At 33.6% G+C, this 24,762-nt stretch overlaps 1 protein-coding gene across 12 annotated transcripts in view; it reads right to left on the bottom strand.

The window, feature by feature from the left end:
• Positions 1-24,762, bottom strand: part of CCSER1 (coiled-coil serine rich protein 1) — a 1,348,832-nt gene that overhangs the window by 881,099 nt on the left and 442,971 nt on the right. For all 12 annotated transcript variants that reach the window (XM_064584812.1, XM_064584811.1, XM_064584807.1 and 9 more), the window contains one exon: positions 13,302-13,509. In XM_064584812.1, the coding sequence (XP_064440882.1) occupies positions 13,302-13,509 (208 nt within the window). The remainder of the gene's footprint in view (positions 1-13,301; positions 13,510-24,762) is intronic.

The following is a 24,762-nucleotide window of genomic DNA, read 5'->3' as shown; positions in this document are numbered from 1 at the left end:
AAAAAAAAACCAGAATTTTTTAAAAGACTTTAGAATAAAAAATAGGTACTATATTTGGACATATTATTTATTCACTGACATCTGCTCAAAAAGTTGTGCAATCTGATCAGAGATTTAGAAAGGTGAACAAGTAGTGTTTAGGATACTGTCTGCCACAAAAATGGGGCTCAGGGATCATACTTCAACTCTGGAGCATGCAAGAAATAGAAATACCAAACTCAAAGGCCAGTTCTAGAAGAAATAAGGATCATGAATGTGCTATCAAGCTGGGAATCAAAACCCAATCTGGTTAACAAGTTTAGAATTAGTACTAGAAGGGGGAGAGAAGGGAACTAACATTTATTTAGACCTCTCCCTTGCCAGACACAATTTAAATCTAAGCTTCACAATACCCTCTTATTATATGCGAGGAAACCAAATGCTCCTCAAAACAACTGAATAAAATGGAATAAAATAATACTGTTAAATTATTATAAATCTAAGACTTGAATTCAAGGTGTGCTCAATGGCAAATTCATGATCTTTATTTCACTAGTGGTCCTCAGATTTTGTAATGATAATAAAATGGAAACTAACACAAATTGAGAATTTGCTATGTGTCCTATACTGTTCCATGCATTTTAAACATATTAATACACATAATATTCTCAAAAACCTAAGCAATATGTTAATATTATCTCCAGGGTTTAACTTGCCTAGAAACATTCAGCTAGGGGCACCTGGCTGGTTCAGTTGGTTAAGCGTCTGCCTTTGGCTCAGGTCATGATCCCAGGGTCCTGGGATCGAATCCTGCATCGGGCTCCTCGCTCAGTGGGGAGCCTGCTTCTCCCTCTGCCTGCAGCTCTCCTTGCTTGTGCGCTTGCTTGCACTCTCTCTCTCTCTCTCTGACAAATAAATAAATAAAATCTTAAAAAAGATAGAAGAAGAAAAGAAAAGAAACATTCAGCTAAGTAAGTAAAGAGATGGGACTTAGACTATATATTCTGGCTCCTAAAACCAACGCTCTTAACTACACACAATGCCTCCTCATGTCTTTCTGAAGTAGTATAAAATGACAGGGTCAGGACAAAACCCAAATCTGGCCTTCTGCCTATTTTTGTAAATAAGGTTTTATAGGACTCCAGCTATGCTCATTTATGTTATATGGCTGCTTTCTTACGACTTATAACTTGGTTGAATTGCAAGTTATACTTTATGGCCAGGACTTTACAGAAAAAAAGTTAGCTGACCTCTGATGAAGACCATATATAACAAAACATTTGTATATTTTTGGGGGAAGTGAATCAAATCTTTCTTAATAATTCATTATTCTTCTTAAATTCACCATCTCTTATTTACAGAGCTGTCTAATCAAAGAGAACAAGACAAATGGATCTACTTGTTTTCACACCTATTTGTCAAAAAGATAATTTGAGTCTTTTTGATTTTATTAATAGTTACTCCTCTAAAACACAACAAAAAGTAATCTATTTAAAACTCTAATATATGAAGTAGTAAACATCCGTACATTAGTAAATTTACTAAAATAAAGGCAATAGTTTCTCAGGTTTTTATTTTCATTGAGGTTAAAATGAAATACTTTAGGAATAACTGCCCTCTATCTAAATGAGTCACTAGATGCTAAAATACTTTTGCTCATCTGTAAAACTTTAAGGTTGATATTTCTTCCAAGCAATTGCATTATGTTACCTAAATGTGTATGTAACACCGTCTTTTATATACTCAGTGATTAAAAATAGGCATTTTCACTGTAATTAAATATGCCTTTGTTTCTGATTTTCAAACAAAAACAAAACACACTTTCAGTAAAAATGTGTCTCAGAGGAACACAATTGCAGGCTTTCCACAGTACCATTTGCTTAAGTGGCTCTCTGCTCACTCTCTCCCCCCGCCCCCACAAGAAGTGCTGAACACTCAGAGTATCCCCTGGAGATTCTGCAAGGTGCCATCTGCTGAGTATCTGCTATGTTGCAGGCTGAAATTCTTGATGCTGGATTTAGCCCATCAAATTACACAATAGTATGTGAGTTGTATTGTAACTGAGACATTAATGCTGGACTCATGAAGAAAAAAGAAAGTTAGACATGCATAGCAAAACCATGTTAGTGGTTATTTGATTAATTATTGAATATGATTATAACACAACCACAGTGTTCAGGTTTAATGAGGGTGGCATTTGTTGTTAAAACTATGGGTTGCAGTCTTTTGGGGTTTTGTTTGTTTTTAAATAAGCAATAAAATAGTACACATGACTAACAGATAATACAAGTACACATACCAGGAGAGAATTCCCTGGCTGATAGGCATAGGCTTTCTCACCTTGATCTCACTCCATTTTTAAGCTGACATCAAATAAATATCACAAGATACACTGATCACAAAGAAGTAGCCAACCAATGATGTAATGTATGGTGATTAACACAACATAAAAAAAGAAAAAAAAAAAAGAAGTAGCCAACCTATTTCTGCAATTTTAACAGGCAGAGAGATTTATATATAGCTAAATAGTGTTGTAGGGGATGGGAGCCATTCAGGGTATGAATAATTTGGAAAGGCTGAGTTTTTTTAATGCAACATTAAACACATATAAGAAAATATTATGTGTTTATAATGATTTCCAAAGAAACACATAAGGAAATGCACTGCTAATATAATAAATGATACCTACAAAGTCCTTTGTCATCCTCTCCTTAATTGTACATGTTTACCCCTCTCCCACTCACTAACTCCACATAGGTGATCCCATCTTGAATATTATGCTTAACATAGCCCTACTTCTTTTTGTGACTTTAGTATATATTAGTATATTAGTATGTATTATATATGTACATATACACACATGAGTATAGTACCTATACATGTATTCTTTAATAATATTTCACTTTGCATATTTTTAAACTCCATATTCTGTATGAATTTATCTGTGATTTGGTTTTTGTGTTCAAAATACTCTGCGCGACATAATAATACATGAACACAAAACATTCTATTACATGAATATATTATACCCAGAGGGAGAGTAATGTGGTGCAAGTGCTTTGGAAAAAACGATATTACAGAGTAATTTTGAACATTCACGTTACTTAGTAATTCCATTTCTGGAAGAGACCAGATTTTCACAGAGAGACTAGCATCTTGCCCAAAGTCACACGAGAGAACTGATATTAAAATTTGAGAAGTCTATTCCCGTACAGACTAGTATACTGTGATCCACGACGCTACATTGCCTCTGAGTAAAATAACCTTAAGTAATATAAGTAACAGTTTTTAAAAGAAAAATAATACTTCAATATGGAGGGTACTCACGTAAAATGAACTTTCTTTTGCATTGTTTATTGTTCACAAAAATGAATGTTTATCATTCTTCGTAGTCTAATAAAATTTATAATATCCTTCCAAAACTAAACATGTCTTACTTTAAAATATATATAATTTAATAATATATAAAACAATAATATATATAATTATATATCTATACCTGTATATATATAGAGAGAGAGATTTTCAAGGGGGTAGAGGGAGAGAGAATCTTAAGCAGGCTCCATGCCCAGCATGGAGACCGACCCGGGCTTCCATCTCACAACCCTGAGATCATGACCTGAGTCGAAATCAAGAGTTGGATGCTCAACCAACTGAGCTACCCAGGTGTTCCCTTTTAAAATATATTTTAAAATTATTTCAGGACATGTATTAGTCAAAGACCAATGCCTTGTAGATAAATGAGCCAATAATTTAACAACTGAGAACCAGGTGAAAATGGTTATTATTTCTATTCCAGGCTGTTGTTTTATAAATGACCACTTTGAATAGGTCATTTTACACACTGAAATTCCTAATGCTTAGGTAATACACGTTTGGAATTCATGGATTTCCAGAATCCATTGATTGTTCATCTTTTCTTTTCTTGTCATACTTACTTCTCAGCACCATTCCTCAGGTTGGCATTCTTGAAGACATGTTTTCTCTTGTCTTCTTGACATTACACTCTTAGTATTCTTTCCATCTTATTGGACACTCTTTTTCTTGATTTTTTTAATCATTAAATATTGGAGCATCCTGCTCTGGTTTTAGGTACAAGTTCTCTCTTCCATAGCTTTAAGCAGAATCTACATAATCTTGAATATTCAATCTATATATTCCTAGCCTGAATCTTTCTGGGTTTGTAAACATATTAATGTGGATTTCTACTTGACACATGTCCTTGCATGTCTACATAAACACCTCAACCGTAACCTGGCCAAAACAGAACTCTTGTTTCCTTCCTGTTTCACACAGGTTACTCCTCTCTTACTCTTTCCGGTCTCAGGAAGTGGAAAGAACGGGCCCATTACTCAAATTAAAACTGTCACTTATCCTTGCTTTTCTCTTTCCATCACCACCCAATCCCAATTCATAACAATTATTGTTGGTATTGCTTTCAAAACACATCACACATCTTTTCCCTTCTCACTGCCTCAACTGCTACCACCAGGGTCTGTTACCATCATTTCTTACTTGTAAAATCCTTTCTTATATATTGACTGAAAATAGGAAATTCAATTGGCATGTAGTAGCTCTATAGCCTAAAATATCAGTTCAAATGCACCACCTCAACTGAAAGCTCAGAAAACCATAAATGACAATAATACTTCTACCTTTAGTTTCAATTAGTATAAACTTTATTAACAACAATTAATATTAAATTATTATTCAAGAATACAACACTTTGTTACTAAAGAACATTTACGAGTATATTTCCAAGTGTTTAAGAAATCTCTCATATTTGTCACCTGGCTTGACAGAGTCACTAATAATCATACAAACAAAATAATTACAGTAGTTCCTGTTCATGGATACTTTCCCTACACTCTCACTGTGATGACCTGTTTATATACATTTTATTGTTTAATTGTCCAAATAACCCTATGGGATAGTTAGTAAAGTTACATGTGATGAAATAGAGATTCAAAAACCTTGATCAACTTGTAGCAGCTGTTAAGTGGCAGAAGTGAGAATCACCCCTAGATCTTGATGATTTCAAACACCGGTAATTTTTACCAATCTAATATACTTCCTCCAGTGGGACTTTGTTAATGAAATGGGGCTTGGAATTAGGAAATAATTTTTCTTTCCCTTCTCTCATCTCTCCTAGAGGACTGTTGAAAGTTAAGGTTACTTAAATAACAGAAGAGCCATGGAATTATACTTTTTTCCCCCTTCTTATCTATTTTCCAGATCAGGTTGTAAAGCCTCATAAAAAGCCAGGCCTAGGCCTCATGTAAGCAGAACATTCTTATTCAAAAACCTATCCATTCTCAGTGAATCTAAGTTATGCCTTCATCTAAGCCAGAGATTTCTTCAAGGAGTATAGAGTGGATCCTTTGCTTTGTATGAATATTGTGTCATATTGCTTTTCTTTTTTAACTTACTTTACTCTAAAACGGGAAGAAAATGAAGCTCTCACACAATTTGTAAGAATTGTGCTCTAATTTCATCTGCATGACGAATGGTCATACTTCATTTATAGGTCTTACAAAGGAAGGGCAGGGATTCAACAAAATGGAAGCATTGACAATGGAGCTGTCAGTTATGTGATGAATTCCACGTGTTGTCACATATAGTGTGTAATTTGATGAACTTTGATAAAAATATAAGCCTATGCAACAACTGTACCAATCCAGATGTAAACAGTTTTTATTACTGTAGAAATTTATTTATTAGATGTAGAGCCATTCTGAAAGACAGAAAGGTAGTGCTGAAGAATTAAGTTCAGCCAGACAAACAGTATCCTGTTGAAGGTTTTAGGATATGCCTCACAGATCCTCTCAACCAAATAATTAAAATGTTAAAAGCTTAACAGGGTTGTCCATCAGCTACTTCAAGTTAAAGAAGGGCTTATTTTGAAGATACTTGTAGATGTGGCTTTTGTCTAATGAAACATCTGATGGAATAGATGAATCCCTAATAAGATTCACAAGAAATCCTAAAGTAATTTAAGAGAATTATATTCATAGAAACACTCTCCAATTTAGACTTAAAGGGACAGAAACAGTGCAAAATGAAAAGAGGCCTCTGGAAATCAACATCTACAAGCACACATAAGAATGGGATAACTATTCAGAAGCAAACATGTGCTAACTTCATTAAAAAAAAAAAAAAAAAAAAAAAAAAAGAATGACTTGGAGGGTAGAACCAAGAGTACAGAAGGCAAAACTAAAAGCTATGAAGAATCATTCCCAGGCTTTAAGTCTGAAACAAGAAACTGCTAACCTATGCATTAGTTTATAGGTCTTTAAGTGGAGAACTGAACTTGGTTGCTATACTTAAGGCTTATCTACAACTTCCCATGCTTTACATGATGAGATTCTAATGCTGTAACAGAATGATACTTTAGTTGGCCTTGGGAGGGGTAAGTGTACTTTGCACTGTGAGGGATGCATCAATGGGGGCCAAAAGGTATATTATGGTAGTGGGGATAGCAAAGGCCACAATGTTTTTCACCTCCTGGTATCCAGACCTTTGTACAGCGCCCTCCTACACTAATAACAAGGCTAGTCTTTATTTCCAATAAATTTCACAAAAGTGATGATCTGTTACGTCTGAGACTGAGTTATAAAAGACATTGCACATTTTGTATCGTTCTCTTTCTCTTGGATTGTACATTCTTGGGAAGCCATCTGCCATGTTGCCTACATGGTGAGAAACTGAGTCTCTGGCCACCAGCAGTGAAGAACTGAATCCTCTGAACAACAGCATATGAGCGAGCTAGGAAGTGAATCCTCAAATACAGTCAAACTTCCATATGACTGCATCCATGGCTGACACTTTGAGTGCAACCTCATGAGAGGCCTTCAGCCAGAACGGGTAGATAAGCTGCCCTCAAAGTCCTGACCACAGAAACCATAAGACAGCAAACATTTGTTGTTTTCATGTACTAGATAATTTTCTATGGAGCAATACATAATTTTATTGCAACCTTTTTTTTTGTATCCCTGAACCAGGATAAATTCGTGTTTTATTATTCCTACTAGGTTTATTATTAACTTTTTAATAGATTTCCTAGGGGCCTAGGGGTGTAAATATAAACAACCATGTCATCTACTGATAGAGGTAGTTTTACATTTTCTTTCTAGTATTTAAGGTTTTTAATGCTTTTTCTGGCCTTATTTCTAGCTAGGACTTTAACACAATGCTCATTAAAAGTGATGAGAGTGGACATCTTATCTTGCTAATAATTTTGGGGAGAAGCTTCAGTTTTGTACTATTTAAATATGATTATTAACTATAGGAATAAAAGTTCCCTTCTACTACTAGTGTGTTGAGAATTTTATTTTTACTCATAATTGGTGTTCAATGTTTTTCAAATGTGCTTTCTACATGTATTAAAAAAACACACTTTTATTTCTTTTAGTTCATTAATATCGTGAATTACATTGATTAGTTTTAGAATGTTAAACAAACCTTATACTCCTGTAATAAAACCAACTAAGTCATTGTACATTTATATGTTGCCCAGTTTAATTTAATAATTTTTAAAATCCTTTCACATCTATATTTATAAAGGGAATTTTTCTGTAATTGCCTTTTACTTGTAAAGATCTTGCCAAATTTTTGTAATAGGTTTATGCTGGCCACATCTAACAGGCTGAGAAACATACTCTATTCCTGTATTTCCTGATTTTTTTTTTTTTTTTTTGGCATAACATTAGTCTTAAGATTTTCTTAAATATTTGATAGAATTCAGCATTGAAACTATTGGGCCTAAATTTTTTTAAATAATAAAATCTATTTCTTTAATAGAAATTGGACTATGCAGACTTCTACCTTCTTCTTGTGTCACTTTGAAAAGTTAGATTTTTTCCAAGGCATTTGTGCTTTTCATCTATACTGTTACATTTGTCATACTGTTGTTAATAGTATTCCCTTGTCTTCCTTTCAATGTCTTTAGGATTTGTACTGATTATTCCTGCCTTGATCCATTGATGACATTAGTGATTTGTTTCTTATTTTTTTTCTTCTTTTATCCTTCCTCAGTCTTTTTTTGTTAACTTCTCAAAAATAATTTGGGGTTCATAAATTTTCTATTTCTATTATCTCTTTTCAATTTTATTAATTTTGTTCTCCATGTTTCTTTCTATTCCTTCATGTTTAATTTGCCCTTCTAGTTTCTTAAAGAAGAAACTTAGATTATTCATTATAGCACTTTCTTCACTTAAGGACAAACTTTTAAAACTATAAACTCCTTCTAAGCATGGTTTTAACTGTATACCACAAATTTTGGATTATCATATTATATTATCATCATCTTTATCATCTCACTTGAAACACTTCAAAATTCCCCTCAAAGTTTTTAAAATGATCCATTAGGTATACAGTAATTTGTTGTTTAATTTCCAATATTTGATGTTTCTCTAGTTATTTTATCATTCCTGAGTACTAATTTAATTTCATTGTTCTAATATATATATATATTTGATGTCTACATTTGAAATTTATTGAGACTTTTTTATGACCCACCATATACTCTGTCTTGGTGATGTTCCACATGGATTTGAAAAGATTGTATAATTCTATTATTAATTGCAATAATCTATAAATTTCAGTGGGGTTAAAGAAGTTGATAATGTTTAAATCTTCTGAAACTTTTCTGCTTTTGTTTAGTTGTTTTACCAATTCTTGAGAGAACAGAGTTAAAATCAAGTATGATGTGAATTTGTCCATTTCTTCATTTAGTTCTGTCAGATTTTTGCACCATGTATTTACAAGCTACATAAATAGGCCATCCACATGTATAATTATGTTCTCCTGATGAACTGACTCTTTCATCGGTATGAAACAGGCCTTTGATTCTGGTAATATATCTTATATTTATATCTATCTGACAGTACAGCCATTCATTTTCTTTTGTTTGCAGTTTTAACAGCATGTCTTTTCTCAATTTTTACTTTAAACACATTATTGAGCAAGCACAAACATAAAGCAGACAGCAGAAACTTGTGATTTTTGTTATTTTGAAAAGATAAATATAAAGAGAAGTCTAATGATTAGACTGCTATCTACATTTACATGGGTAATTGCCTGTTTTTGGTAAATTTCCTTACATTATGACTGTCTACTATTGCTTTTCTCCCATCTGTAATTGTCCATTGCTGGACAATTACAAGCTTTTCATTTGCATTTGAGATGCACTGATAGAGAAGATGTCAGTTATAAAATTGTTGAAATCATTTTACTGAAATGTGCTTAAAAAAAAAAACCTCTTAAATGTCCATTGAATAATGATGAATGGTGAAGTTCAAAACACTCTGAATTTCATCATATATTTGTGAATTATATTTAAAATTAAAAAAATAAAAGAAATTAAAAAATACCTTTGAAAATTTTACATTATTATTTTTGGAGATAATAAAATTCAATAGTTTGAACTATTAGGTTGTTGAGAAAAGAAAAAGGAAAATAGGTAAGAACTCTTCAGTCAATTACAAACCTAAATATTTATGGCTTTGTAAATTATATTGATTCTCAAATAAATGGTACTCTGATTTTCACTAATCAAGCTATATTGTGAGAATAGACTCATCTCACAACATTAACTATTTTTTTTATTTAACATTTATCTTCTTTCTTTTCTTTCTTTTTCTTTTCTTTTTTTTAATACCTTATGATTCAGGAAATTTGCTAGGTACATTCCCAGTTCTTGCTTGTTAAATATAAACTAAAAAGGCATGGGTGGTAGTAGGGGATTACAAACAACCTTAGATAAATATTCTTAATGCTGTTATCTTTCTAGAAACTATGCTACTCATTTCACTGAAATCTTCTCAGTAGCCTTCTCAGTTAGTTACTAAGGTATGAACAAACTTCATATGAGTGACAAAAGAGAACAGAACAAACTAAAAGGAAACAGAACAGAAACTTTCTCTGTAGATATTAAACATTCTCTTCTTAGAATTATGTGGAAAAAAATAACAAAAAAGGAAGAAATAAAATGACACAGTTTTCCCCTTGCTACAGTCACTTTCATCACTAATGCTGAAGAATAAAGTGACAATAGAATTTCTAAGGGCCCAAAGCCAGTCTTTTTTTTTTTTTTTTTAAATAAGGAGTTAATGTTTGGGGTTGTTGGGAGTATGTATGTGCATTTTAACAATAGCAACTGATCTTCAAAAAGGGTGAACAAAATTAAAAGTGTGAGATTCCACTCAAATTATCCACATTTAACCCAACTCCAAATTAAAATTAAAATTTAAGACATCAACAGAACACCACTGGGAAAAATCTCAGGTAGGAGCATTTTTTAATATATTAAACTCATTAATTCCTTTTTATTTTAAAAATAAAATAATTGGGATCTTCTGCAGTTAAAAAATAACCTGTGTATAAGAGTGGGACTACTATGCATCATAAAAAAGTACCTGTAAATGGGAGTAATTTTTCTATATTAAAAAGCTTTTGTTAATCTAAGATGAATAATTGGTATTAAACTCAAATTAAGTAATGAAATGTAAATTACCGTTTGAAAATTCCTGGCTTAGAGAACATTTTTTTTTTTAAGTTTATTTATTTTAGTCATCTCTACACTCAACATGGGGCCCAAATTCCAACCCTGAGATCAAGAGTTGCGTGTTCTACCTACTGAGCCAGCCAGGCGACCTGAGAATATTTAAATAAACAATTTTTCTTTAAAGGCATCTATTAAAAAGACAACTAGAACAGCTGTCTATGCTAATCATATAATATTGTCTTTCTTGTTGTTAATAAAGAATAAGACCCCCCACTCTTTGAATGTGCTTAACAAAGATGTAATTATTGCTCATTATACATCAGCTTTAAAAATCAATTCTCTTTGGGGTGCCTGGGTGGCCCAGTCGGTTAAGCATCTGCCTTTGGCTCAGGTCATGATCCCAGGGTCCTGGGATCGACTCCTGCATGGGGCTCCCTGCTCAGTGGGAGTCTGCTTCTCCCTCTCCTCCCCGCTCATTCCCTCTCTCGCTATCTCGGTCTCTCCCTCTCAAATAAAATCTTTAAAAAAATAAAAAATAAAAATCAATTCTCTTCAGTTTCTTCAAATATTCTTTAATGAATAAAAATAGATGGAGGCATAAAAACAATCTCAAAATATTCAGGACACTGACTCCATAGTGAATATCACTGAATATTTTTTAAATAATAAAATTAAGCACCCTAAGAAAGCCTTTGACACTTCCTGTCAGTTCTTCCTACTTCCGTTTTACTTGTTGATTTTTTAATTAAAACTCAGACCAAGGGAGAGGCTCTAACTGAATAGTTGAACATTACAGACTTTGACATTAATATTTTTTAAGGTAACAGTTGTTATTTTTTTTTTTTAAAGATTTTATTTATTTATTTGACAGAGAGAAGAGCACAAGCAGAGGGAGTGGCAGAGGGAGAGGGAGAAGCAGGCTCTGCACTGAGCAGGGAACCTGATGCGGGACTCGATCCCAGGACCCTGAGATCATGACCTGAGCCGAAGGCAGACGCTTAACCATCTGAGCCACCCAGGTGCCCCGGTAACAGATGTTATTAAGCTTGCTTTGTTCAAAGAGATTCAGGCTGCATGTTAAGCCAAAGGTCAGGGAGATTTGACAAGTGCAGCAAAACACTTATGTTGTCAGTATAGAAACCACATTAGTCATACATATAGTGTGCTCTTAAATATTTAACAGGCTTACCAAACATTAAAAGCCCTAATTTGTAGTGTTTGTCAATTCCTGTGGCATAATACTCCCATGTGGCTGATTTCAAGCTACCAAAATGACATGAACAAATCTAAAATTGGAAAATACACACAGTAGCCCTTATGTAGTATCTCCACATATAGATCCAAATAGATGTAAATAGTTAATAGTAGAATATAGTAAAATAAATAGGAAATGGGTTTTGAGTATTGATTACCCTTCTAAAAATATAATGTGTTTCACTATAAGTGTATATAATTTAATTTTTATGCCTGTCCTTAACTGATAGCTCATAAAATTCTTGAAATTCTAACAGTGATCAAATATAAAAGCTCTACTTCTGCACACCACTGTATAGATTCTAGACCCAAAACCACCCCAGCAATATAAACTGGTATGGAATCCAGATATCTCTTCCAGTTTTTACTTTAACATCTGATAAGAACACATGACTGAATGCCCCCAATAGTCTACGGCATCATTTCTGTTAAATTCCCTTCTCTCTTCCTGATTCCATTCTGGCCTCTAGTAGTAGCTGCTAGCATTATTATTATTATTATTATCATCTAAGTGTTAGAAAAGCAAATTATTAGTGATCATCTTTGTAAGGGAACCTTAATACTACTTAATACTACTCATTCTGAATAGTTATATATTTCTGTTCTCACACTATTTATTATCATTGTATCATTAATACAAATCAATTGAACAATAGTGGGATACAGTAAAAAGTCACTAACTTTGGAATTCACACCTAGCAGAAGAAAGTCATTTAAAATTTCTGACCTCTCACTTTATGTGTTTGATATAATATTAATGTGTATACTGTTTATAGAAATCCCCAAAGAAATCAATTGTTATAATTATAATAATAAATCCGCAGCATACTTAAATCCTAAAGAATGGCTGATTACTGGGCATAAAGAGGATTAACCCATTATACACTTTCCTAACTAACTCACCACCTGAGCACAGACTATAGGAGGGCAACTGTATTCAGTGGGCAAAATCAGACATTCAGATTAGATTTTACTAGACTGATTGTTACTGGGACAAAATGAATACACTACTTTTATGGTATCATGCAAATAAAGCCTCAATATCATTAAAGTGAAATCCATTTAGGGCACCTGCGTGGCTCAGTCAGTTGAGCATCGGACTCTTGATTTTAGCTCAGGTTATGATCTCAGGGTCCTGGGACTGAGCCCAGCTCTGGGCATGTCACCTACTTAGGATTCTCTCTCTCCCTCTCCCTCTGTCCCCCCCTCCCCTCTCTCTCTGAAAAAAAAAAAAAAAATGAAGTCCATTTAATAAGTTTCTCAATAGCTTTATAACAACATATAAACATAGCTTAACAGCTGATGCCCATTTCTCTTTAACCAACTTTGCCTGGGTTTGGTGTCAATTTATTCTCTTTCAATTCCTTCACAGAATCTTAGAATTTTAGAGCTGAAGAGTACCTTATAAACCGGAACTCCACATCCTTCATTTGACATATGAGAAAAGCTAGGCTGCAAGAGGATACTTGACCCCTGCCCAGTGTCATGCAGTTAATTATTAACAGAGCAGGACTACAGACTCCACTGTCTACCAGCACTGAAAGACATTAGAGTAAACCATTACCTCTTGAAGAACTCTTTTCATCTTTAATAACAACGTCTTGACGGCTGTGCAGTCCTGTAACATCAGTCTGAAGGGCAGAGAATCAAGGCCTCCATTTTCTTCCACACCTTGCAGGGGCCAGTCTGCAGATGGACTGCTGGGCATTCGGCTGATATGGGAACACCTGACTTCCTGATCAATGTCTTTTGTTAATTTCAGGGAAAGATTCCTAACAAGAAAAAAAAAATTACAATGTAGCATATTCAGAGCAGTATTTTCCAAGCTGTTGATCAATGTCAGGAATGAGCTAGAAAAAATTTCTTGTGACTGGCATCATTTCTTCTCACTGGTTTTTGAAAATTCTGAGACCCTTTTGTCAAAATTATGAAATAGGTCAACTGTATTTTTAGTAGTAAGGTTCAACGATAATCACTATTTTAGAATGTGATTTTTTCCCTTTTGAGAATTTCATTTATACATAACACTGTGCTTATACTTTCTTAAATTAACACTTTTTAAAATGTTGAAAGTCAACAGAAATCACCAAAAGAGAAATTTCATATCTTTTCTGAAAATATGTTTAAAAATTAATTGGAAATAAAAGATTAAGAAACCCAAAACTAAGATAAAATAATTTTGTTAATTATTATTTTAAATTACTAAAGCAATCAATGGCCATTTTCAGAGTTAAGAAAGACTTGTATACGTAAGATTTTATGTAAAAATAGTAAAATAAATGGAAGATGAATAACTTCATATGTAGTTAGTATGTTTATCAAATTATCATTAAATTTTTAGCATAGTAATGTGTGGAAAAACACACCCATATATTTACCCTGTTCTACTTGATAATCAACAATTATTTGAAAATATTGCATTTTGAAAATCCTCTAACAAGGCTTATATTGACAATATATGTAAAATAAAAGATACTAAGATCGACAATTTTCCAGATGTGCAGATCAGGAATCTAAAAATAGTACAAAAGAGGAGTTAATGAAAATAGTCTTTTCCACTGAGTTTTCTGAATTTGTTTCCATTTCTTAAAACCCAGGGGCCTCTGCAATAATGACAATTAACATGATAGCATAGCTCAGGCTATTGATGAAAAAATAGTTTAGGACTTGTGCTCAATTTTAGTAGCTTTTATGTATATTATTTCCTGAATTATATAACAAGGTCACTTAGCAACCTAAATTGGAAAAAAAAAAAAAAAATAGAGTAGCCTTGTAACTTGCCACCAAGATTAGGAAAAGATGCCAATAAGAAATATATCCTCGGGGCGCCTGGGTGGCTCAGTCGTTAAGCGTCTGCCTTCGGCTCAGGTCATGATCCCAGGGTCCTGGGATCGAGCCCCGCATCGGGCTCCCTGCTCTGCGGGAAGCCTGCTTCTCCCTCTCCCACTCCCCCTGCTTGTGTTCCCTCTCTCGCTGTGTCTGTCTCTGTCAAATAAGTAAATAAAATCTTAAAAAAAAAAAAAAGGAAATATATCCTCAGTTAATTTTATTCAACTCTGATTATTCATGATAGTAAATTAATTTTTTAAAGATTTTATTTATTTGAGAGAGAGAGAGAATGTGTAAACAGTCGGGGAGGGGGTGGAGGGCAAAGGGAGAGGCAGAGAATCCCAAGCAGACTCTGTGTGGAGTTTGAGTCTGGGCTCGATCTCCAGACCCATGAAATCATCACCTGAGCCAAAATTACAAGTCTGACGCTTAACCAACTGAGTCACCCAGGTGCCCCCATATAGTATAATTAATTTTTTTAAAAGATTTTATTTATTTATTTATTTGAGAGAGAGAGAGAGAGAGAGAGAGAGAGAGAGAGACAAACAGCATGAGAGAGGATAGGGTCAGAGGGAGAAGCAGACTCCCCGCTGAGCAGGGAGCCCGACGCGGGACTCGATCCCAGGACTCCGGGATCACGACCAGAGCCGAAGGCAGCCGCCCAACCGACTGAGCCACCCAGGCGCCCTAGTATAATTAATTTTTAAAGTATTAGATAATTAGTAAATAAAACACACTTTTGGATTACACTGAATTTTTCACTTATCTTCACAGATACATTCATTGATCACAACTGTCCTTTGAAGTGATAAGACAGTAATTACTGTCTTCATTTTGTATCGATAATAAAATAATAAATAAATAGTAATAGGGATGTTTGGGTGGCACAGTTGGTTAAACCACCGACTCTTGATTTTGGCTCAGGTTATGATCTCAGGGTTGTGGAACTGAGCCCTGGATTGGGCTCTGCGCTCAGCTGGGAGTCTGTTTCCTCTCTCCCTCTCCCTCTGCACCCACTCATGCTCTCTCCCTCTCTCTCAAATGAATAAATAAATCTTAAAAAATATATTAATAGCTAAAAATTTTTGAGGGCCTACTTATAGGCCAAATACTGTGCTAACCATTTCATGCATGTAATTCACTCAAATTTTGAACAAGTTCGAGGTAGATATAATAAGTATCTTAATCTTATATGAGGAAACTGAGGTCCAGATAAGTAACTTATCTCAGAGTTAAAAAGCTAGTAAGAAGTAGACTTGGGATGAATCAACCTAGGCACTCTTGCAAGACTTTTTTTTTTTTTTTTTTCCCCTACTAAACACATAATGTGCCTATATATAACAATGCTTAATGCATCTCAGGTAGTCTTATAAGGACTTTTACATGTTAAACCACTTACTACAACTCTTTAGGTAGTATTATTATCATCCCCATTTCATAGTTGAGGGAGTTTAATATCAGAGAGGTGAAGTAACATGGTGATGGTCACACAGCAAAGAAGGGAAAGAGCTGAGATTTGAATGCAGACAGGGCACTCAAGCTCTAAGCCACTACATGAGTCTGTATCTCATGTGAAAAACAAGAAAATAAGCCAAAAACTAAAAACAAAAAGCCAAAAAGATAAAAGTAAACATAAAACCCTACAATTATGCAAAGAATCATTTATATTTTCACTTTTAAAATATATTTTATCTAATATGACATTCATCTGAATTATGCACAACTTGTGAACCATGCAATCATTCTTAAAGGTTTCCATTTTATTTTAGTGTCTTCTATCCTATTTTCTCTAAGACTGATAAGAATAAAATGGAATATAAAAATTATATTTCACAGTATGTGTAATAGTTTATTTATGATAGAATTTTCAAAGATTAATCAGGTTTTAGTTGTGAACCACCCTGGTGTCTGGCACAAATTAGGCTGACTTGGTAAATAATTGTACAACTGAAGTTGAAAAATGAATATAATAATGAGTGAATGAATAAAACATATTTTTTGTAATAATCTATGCAATATATCTCTCATTTGTATACATAAATTTTTATGCAAGGTGAATTGTTATGCATTGTAGGGCTGCCACAGTTCAAAACTTCCTAGCGCTCTTACAATAAAGTAATTAAGCTAATGTTTTTATAATTCCTTTTAGTTAGATTGCTATTTCTTTAGACCTTTTTGTGCAATCACAGATCTAAACATCAGTAAAGACTGACAAATGTTTCAGAAACCACACAGGTCTGAAGTTTTGTGACTAATTTCAGTTTACTGAGGTTCTGTGGATTACAGTTTAACATTTACAAATCTAAGAATCCCTGTAATTTTCAGAGTTAAGAATGGACTATATACAAAAATGCTTAGAAGATAAATTAACCATTTGTTTTATAATTCAAAAAACCTGAATGTATCCTTAATTCCAACAAGGGAGAATGATGGCATTTTTTTCACAATTACAGAAAATATCCATATTGTGTCCAGCAGAGCAATGGTGGCTGAAGTTGCAGAGCTTAATAGGATACAGTCACTGACCCCAAGAGGCTCACCACAGTTATTAAATTTTTAATAGGTGATACCAAAAAATATATATGTATCAGTTACAGTTGACCCTTAAACAACATGGATTTGAACTCTGTGGATCCATTTATGTGTGGACTGTTTTCGATAATTACAGTACAATACAGGAATTTTTTTCTCTTCCTTATGATTTTCTTCATAACATGTTCTTTCCTCTAGCTTACTTTATTGTAAGAATTCAGTATATAATATACATAACATACAAAGTATGTGGTAACTGACTGTTACCGGTAATGCTTCCATTTAATCCCAGGCTATTAGTAGTTAATTTTTTGGGGGGGGTGTCAAAAGTTATACACAGATTCTTGACTGTGCGGGATGCGGTGCCTGCAACCCCTGGGTTGTGCAAGAGTCAACTGTAACATTCTCTTGCACATGAAAAACGAATATTTTCACCTCAAAAGATTTTATTTCTATGTGAAAAATAGTCGGCCACCATAATCAAAATCATTCTTTTTTTTTTTTTTTTATAGCCATTCAGTCAGAATGTCTAAAATCATTCTTAATTAGGTTGAGGTAGTTAGTGAAATAGGCCGTTAAATAGGACTACTACTCAGTTGCACAGGATAGCACAGCCATCCTATTGTATGTTTGTGACCATTATATTTCTGAATGATAACTCCCCGAGGTTTACAACTGCTAAATATTTTAAATCTCAATTTTTTTAACAACAGACTTTTATTGCGCTAAAAATACCGAAGTGTCTCTGGGTAAATTCATCTAAAAAAAAAATCCCATCTCTGTAGTTGACGAAAAAAAGAGAGAAAAATCTCTACTATGGAGCCACAGTTTCCTCTTGCACAGACCACCCATAAGGCCAGGAGGATAAAGTGAGGTTCAAGTATTCCCCATTTATGCATTAGCAGGGATCACTAGATAATACAATCTGTGCACTTTGGGACATAATAGCTCTCTGTCTGCCAACGCTCTGAATTATTATAGTTTCAGAAAACTGAACAAATAGGCATTATATCAAAAAAGTTAGACAGTCCCTTAACTTGGCCAAAAAAAGCAGAGGCTGTGGGGGGGAAACTGAGGCCTGATACAGTGGTTCATTAATCACCATAACTAGTACAAACAAACAACAACGACATTGTAATCTCCGCTGAACACATTTATATACACTTTACCCTCTCTGTGTCAACTTCATGAATCTTCGGTAGAACTGCTCAGTAATTTTTACACTTGCCTTGTTGCTCATGAATGATCTTTAAGTCTTTATAACTTAAAATTTAACCCATAGTTTTTCCACAGCAAAGGAAGCCATCAACCAAATGAAAAGGCAACCTACTGATTGGGAGAATATTGCAAATGATATATCTAATAAGGAATTAATATCCAAAATACATAAAGAACTTATACTACTCAATACCAAAAAAACAAATAATCCAATTAAAAAATGGGCAAATGACCTAAATAGACATTTTCTCAAAAAGTCATACAGATGACAGACATGTGAAAAGATACTCAGTATCACTCATCATCAGGGAAATGCAAAACAAAACTGCAAGGAGATGTCACCTTACACCTGTCAGAATGGCTAAAATCAAAAAGACAAAAAAAGTAACAAGTGTTGCCGAGATGTAGAGATAAAGGAATGCTCGTGTACTGCTGTAAAGAATGTAAATTAGTTGTGCACAAACAATGAATCATGGAACACTTCATCTAAAACTAATGATGTAATGTATGGGGATTAACATAAGAATAAAAAAAAATATTATAAAAAAAAAAGAATGTAAATTAGCGCAGCCACTATAGGTAATAGGATGGTGGTTCCTCAAAAATATGAGAAATAGAAATACCATAGATCCAATAATTCCACTACTGGGTATTTACCCAAATAAAACAAAAACACTAATTCTAAAAGATATATGCACTCTTACGTTTATTACAGCATTATTTACAATAGCCAAGATATGGAAGCAGCCCATGTCCATCAATAGATAAGTGGATAAAGAAGATATGGTATTTGTATATAATGGAATATTACCCAGGAATAAAAAAGAATGAGATCTTGCCATTTGTGACAACATGGGCGGATCTAGAGGGTATTATGCTAAGTGAAAGAAGTCAGAAAGAGAAAGACAAATATCATATGATTTCACTTACATGTAGAATCTTAAAAAAAAAAAAAATCAAACAGAAAACCAAAAAACATAAAAAGCAGAAACAGACACTTAAATATAGAGAACTGGTGGTTGCCAGAGTCGGGGGGAAGATGGAGGAATGGGCAAAATGGGTGGAGGGGAGTGGAAGGAATAGGCTTACAGTCAGGGAATGAATGATTAGTCATGGGGATGACATGTATGGCATAGGGAATATGGCCAATGGTATTGTAACAGCATTGTAGGGTGACAGACGGAAGCTACGCCTGTGGTGAGCACAGCAAAATGCACAGAGTTGTCAAATCACTGCTGTACACCTGAAACTAATGTTGTGTGTCAACTATGTCAATAATTAATTAATTAATTACCTTTTTAAAAAAGAAAATTTCACCTCAATAAGAAAGCACTAGACCCTGTGTTCCAAACAAAATAAAAAGAGAGAGGAAGGGAGAAAGACAGAAATCAAATCCTTTTGATTAGCGCAGGAATGAAAATTAAGCTACCCAGGTAAATGGTACATGGAATCATTCTGTTATTATTTCTTACAACTGCACTGAATCTATACTTATCTCAAAATAAAAAGTTTAATTAAAAAATTACCAACATTTAGATAAATGTTGAAACTTACAGGCCTTTCTCAGTCTGTAAGTACCACAAAAATGAAGGTTTTTAACAGCACAGCTCATAAATGTTATATTAAATGTATTCTTGAAAGTTTCAACTGGAGAAATTTGAGTTTCAACTGGCACTTTAAACATTTAACTAAAACTACTACAGTGAATTCGCTTTGTACTTTTGTCACTGCAATTCTGTGTGTGAAAGGAATTTTCTATCAAACTAGTTCAAAAGTTCTGCTGCAATTCTATTTTCAATATGACAGACAAGTTTAATAAGAAAATATGTATCTTGACATAAACTTTAGAGTGATTAAAGAAGTTTTCCTCCCCAGGGAAAGAAAATAAAAGATTATTTTCATGATTTTTTTCTCATTTAGTTATAAGGAGCACTGCCAGTTTGATAGTGAGAAATTTTCTTTCCACCTACATCATCTGAAAACTTCCCAGTATAGTGTCCACATGACTAACAAAGTACAAGATCACGTCAGTTGCAAAGGATTGATGCTCTCAGCTGTCATAGGAGTTATTCCTTATTTAATGCACTGACACCTTTCATTATAGCAAATGTCTATGGCCATAAGGGTTCTCAATGATTTACACTTGATGATGTGGCTATGATTTCTGAAGTAGATTTCCAAGGAATGAAAAGCAAAAGTAATCTCTACTTGCCCACCATAATAAATAAGCATATGCATACATCTGTCTTCCAAAGCTTCATTAAGTAGACCTGCAGAAAATAATACTTTCTAAAAAACTTTACTTTTGGAAACTGATTTTTATTTAATCTGCATTTCAAAAAGGGCTGGGTTATTCATGGTAAATTAAATTTTAGCTTGAATAATTCTTAGACAGGCACAAAGATACAAATCTATATTAACAGATTGGCATTCCAGAGCTAAAAACTGTCTGAGAAACTACAAAAAAGGCTATTGTTGATAAATAAGCCATTCTTTTCATATTTCCTTTCAAAATATATTGTTTATCTCAAAGTGTCATTTAATTTTTTTATTTTTTCTTTAAAGATTTTATTTATTTATTTGACAGAGAGAGACACAGCGAGAGAGGGAATACAAGCAGGGGGAATAGGAGAGGGAGAAGCAGGCTTCCCGCGGAGCAGGGAGCCCGATGCGGGGCTCGATTCCAGGACCCTGGGATCATGACCTGAGCCGAAGGCAGACGCTTAACGACTGAGCCACCCAGGCGCCCCTCAAAGTGTCATTTTAGTGGGAAAAAACTTGAATGTCAAATTCTTTTGTGGTTCGATATTTAGCTGTATTATTGGAAAGGATGGAACCAGCATTCATCTCTCCACAGTAGTAGTATAGTGGTTATAATAACTTTTTAACACTTTACATTTAGATACAAATTTACATTTGAGATGGACTTCACTACTACCTGAAGTGATGGGTAGAAAAAAAGCAAGAAATGGAGAAAGGCAAGCTAAAATACAAATGTCTTAACATAACCAACAAGGCCCTCCATAATGTACCAACTGTCTGCCTCACCATACCTTATTTTATAACAATCGTTTCCTTGTTTTTTAAGCTCCAATTACACTGGCCTTCATCCAGGCCCTGAAATGTGCCAGACTTCATCCTGCCTCAGGAACTTTGTTTTTCTATCTGCTTGAAAAAGTGCTGCTTGCCCTTGCACCTTCAGATCTCCCCTTAACATACAACTCTTCTTAAGGAAACCACCCTTGCATCTATACAAACATACACATCCTTGTTTCTATGCTAAGCCTTCTTTTGTAGCACTTACCACAATGCAGTTAAAACATTAATTTGAAGAGACCTCTGAGAACACACTGGATTGAGTTGAACTACACTCCACCTCCCTTGTCAACTATGAAGAGAAGTTGGATGAATTATAAGAACATTTATTTTTAAACATATTACAGTGCAGGAGGGAAAGACAGAAAAATTTCCAGATGCCAAAAGGGCAAAATTAAAACAGCAATAATTATATGAGTTACCACTGTAGTGGTTTCAGTATGTTGAACTTGGATTCAGTCTGCAAAAACAGAAGGAGCAGGTTTGGTGCCTATTCAGATTTAGGGGAGTATCTGGCAGTAACAAGTCTTAACAGTACTGGGAGACAAGAGAGTTTCAAACTTAAAAAAAAAAAAAAAGCCCAAATATCAATCTGATCTAACTTTTAAAATAACCGTTGGCTAGAACACTCTTCTTTCTTTAAAGACAATAAAATACAGACCCTCAGAAGTAAATAATCCACAATGTCTGGCAAATAGTCAAATGAATAGACATGCAAAGAAGAAAAAAGGGAGACAAAAACAATTCATAGACATTATGAGATGACCCATGTGTCGGAATTATCAGACAAGGATTTTAAGCAGATATGATTATAACTATGTTCAAAGCCTTGAAAGAAAAAGTTGACATAATGAATAAATACATGGTTGATCTCATCAGAGAATTGAAAACTATAAAAAAAGAACCCAAATGGAAATTCTAGAATCAATTGATGCAGTTTCTGAAAGGAAAAAAATATAAGCATATTTTATATATATTTTATATATTCACATATACATACGGCATACATTGTTGGTTGTCTGCCCACTATTCACTCACACTTCCTTCCTTCTTCTTTAAAATAGAAACAAGAAAAAAAAAAAAAAAAACCTCCCCAATTTGTTTCAACGCTGGCTCTATTATGGCTCCATGAAATGACAGAAAGAATGGTGGGGTTCCTCAATGCTTCCTATCTGGTAAAAAGAGACACAGGAAAAGACAGCCGTCCTTCCTTTGGATATTGTTTTGACTTGATATATTTTTTAAAACTACTGGTGGATTCTGCATAGACACCCAGCTGTGAAAAAACTGAAGAGAAAAAAATTGGGGTAGACCTGGCTCCTTGATAATGTCATTGTTTCTTTGAATTAACCAACACTGAAGACTTGCTACCTATAGATTTCTTGTTGGACAGGATAACATATTTTTTGACTGTTTAATGAAATTTGAGTTAGTTTTTTCTCTTACTTGAAGCTGAAACCATTCCAACTAGTATAACTACTAAAGAATAGATTCCTGAGAACATTAAGCCTAGAAATAACAGTGAGATTACATAATCACTTGTGTAAGTTTTTGTTTAATGACTACATTCGGGACTCACATGTTCCAAGGAAATAGGAACAGTACTTATCTTTCTCGTTCATTAATGTATCCACCAAACTTTATTGCACAATTATATGTAATACTCATATCAATAAATAATTAAATCAATGCTAGAAAAAGCATTATAGGACACATAGTTTAACATTCACATTTAATAAAGAAGTTCAAGCCTAAAGTAATTTTCTAAGTGCCACACACTAGAAGGTAGAGAACTCGGATCTCCAGATTTCTAGTCCAGTGCTCTTTTCTTCATATTGCATCTTCTTTTAATAGTATTAAAATTTCAGATATACCTGCATTTACCTATTTTAAGCTGTACGCTGGAATAGTGAAATATTAAGTTACAGTCTCGGAATGATATTAAATAGTAAAAACTCCAGTTCCACAGAAAAGTTTTAATTTCCTTCTCCAAAATTTTAGGGAAAGTAAATATTTCATGAGTACAAACCTGATCATACAAAGTGTGAAAGTACTTGTTTACAAAGAAAAGGCTGACTTGATTGTCTATGTTCAGTACCATTCCTGCATGCCATAATGTCATTCACACTTCTCCCTTTCATTCTCTACTTTTGTTTTTACATGTGATTTAAGATCCACTTTAAAGAGCATTTCACACTAATGAAAAAAAATTGAATTAGTGAATGTAGAGTTAAGTAGAGACTTGCCTATTATGAATTTTTTTCCTTTTTATGATAAACTTCTTTTCAACAAAAGAATTTCATATTTTTAGTGTAGTAGTATCGATGAGAATTATTTTTAGACATTGAAATTACATTATTGACAACAATTTGATTTACAAAGCTATTTGTTGCCTGCCCTCTTCCCTTCAATATCAGGATAATAAGCCACAAAAAAACAACGTCTTGCTTCAGATCTGTATCAGGTAGGGATTTGACTAATCTTTTGGAACCAAACTACCACCATAAAACGCATCCTATTTCATTATCACAGAAAACAGTTAGAACCTATTGTTATTGTTTTAAGAGCTTGTATGTTTAAAATTCTCCATCTATGACCACTTTAGGAGAGCATATAATTCTTTTTTAAATATAATTTAAAAGAAAATTTATAAAAATATGTTACTTTATATTTGCTTTTGAAATTTGTTATATCAGAACTTCTTAAAACCATAGAATGTCTCTAATTTGTCTCTAGATATCTAAATAACCTTTATAAAATGCAGTATTTTACAAATATAAGCAGCTGGGTTGATCACAACCAGGCTATAAAGTTATCTCTAAGTAAAATTTTAATATAATATATATCATTAATGATATGTTAAAAGTTATGCAACTTACAGGCAACTATCTATCTAGTTTTTAAAGATTGTTCTATGCCCTTCACCTTTTAAAAATATTCGAGATCTGGCAATACCAGTGTGATAAGTGACAGTCATGAAAGTATAATCTAGGAAGTCATGTTCCCAAACAGAAAATCAATTCTTCCTCTGTAGCTTGGCATAAAGGCAATACCTAAAATTATTGATATAACACATACTGGCTAAGAAACTGTAAAGCTTTCAAAACTTTCAAAGCTAAAAAGACTCAGAGATAATGACTTTGAGTAAACTTTAGAGCCACAGAACTTTATCATTTTGAGAAAGATTAACAAAACCTACATAAATCTTACCAACCAAATTCTCCATATTCCATTCTTGAGATAACAAAAGGCATTGTGATGATCTATACTCAATTTCAACTAGAAAAATAAAATTTTCTATATGATACAAAATCAAGTATTCCCAAATATCTTGGCAGACCCACTCACAC

Source organism: Mirounga angustirostris, unplaced genomic scaffold, assembly GCF_029215605.1.
Source record: "Mirounga angustirostris isolate CCGP_5_RB_7025 unplaced genomic scaffold, mMirAng1.0.hap1 SCAF_2, whole genome shotgun sequence".
Lineage (NCBI taxonomy): Eukaryota > Metazoa > Chordata > Mammalia > Carnivora > Phocidae > Mirounga > Mirounga angustirostris.
Note: the sequence above shows the minus strand (reverse complement) of the source record. Positions and strands in the feature narration are given on the sequence as shown.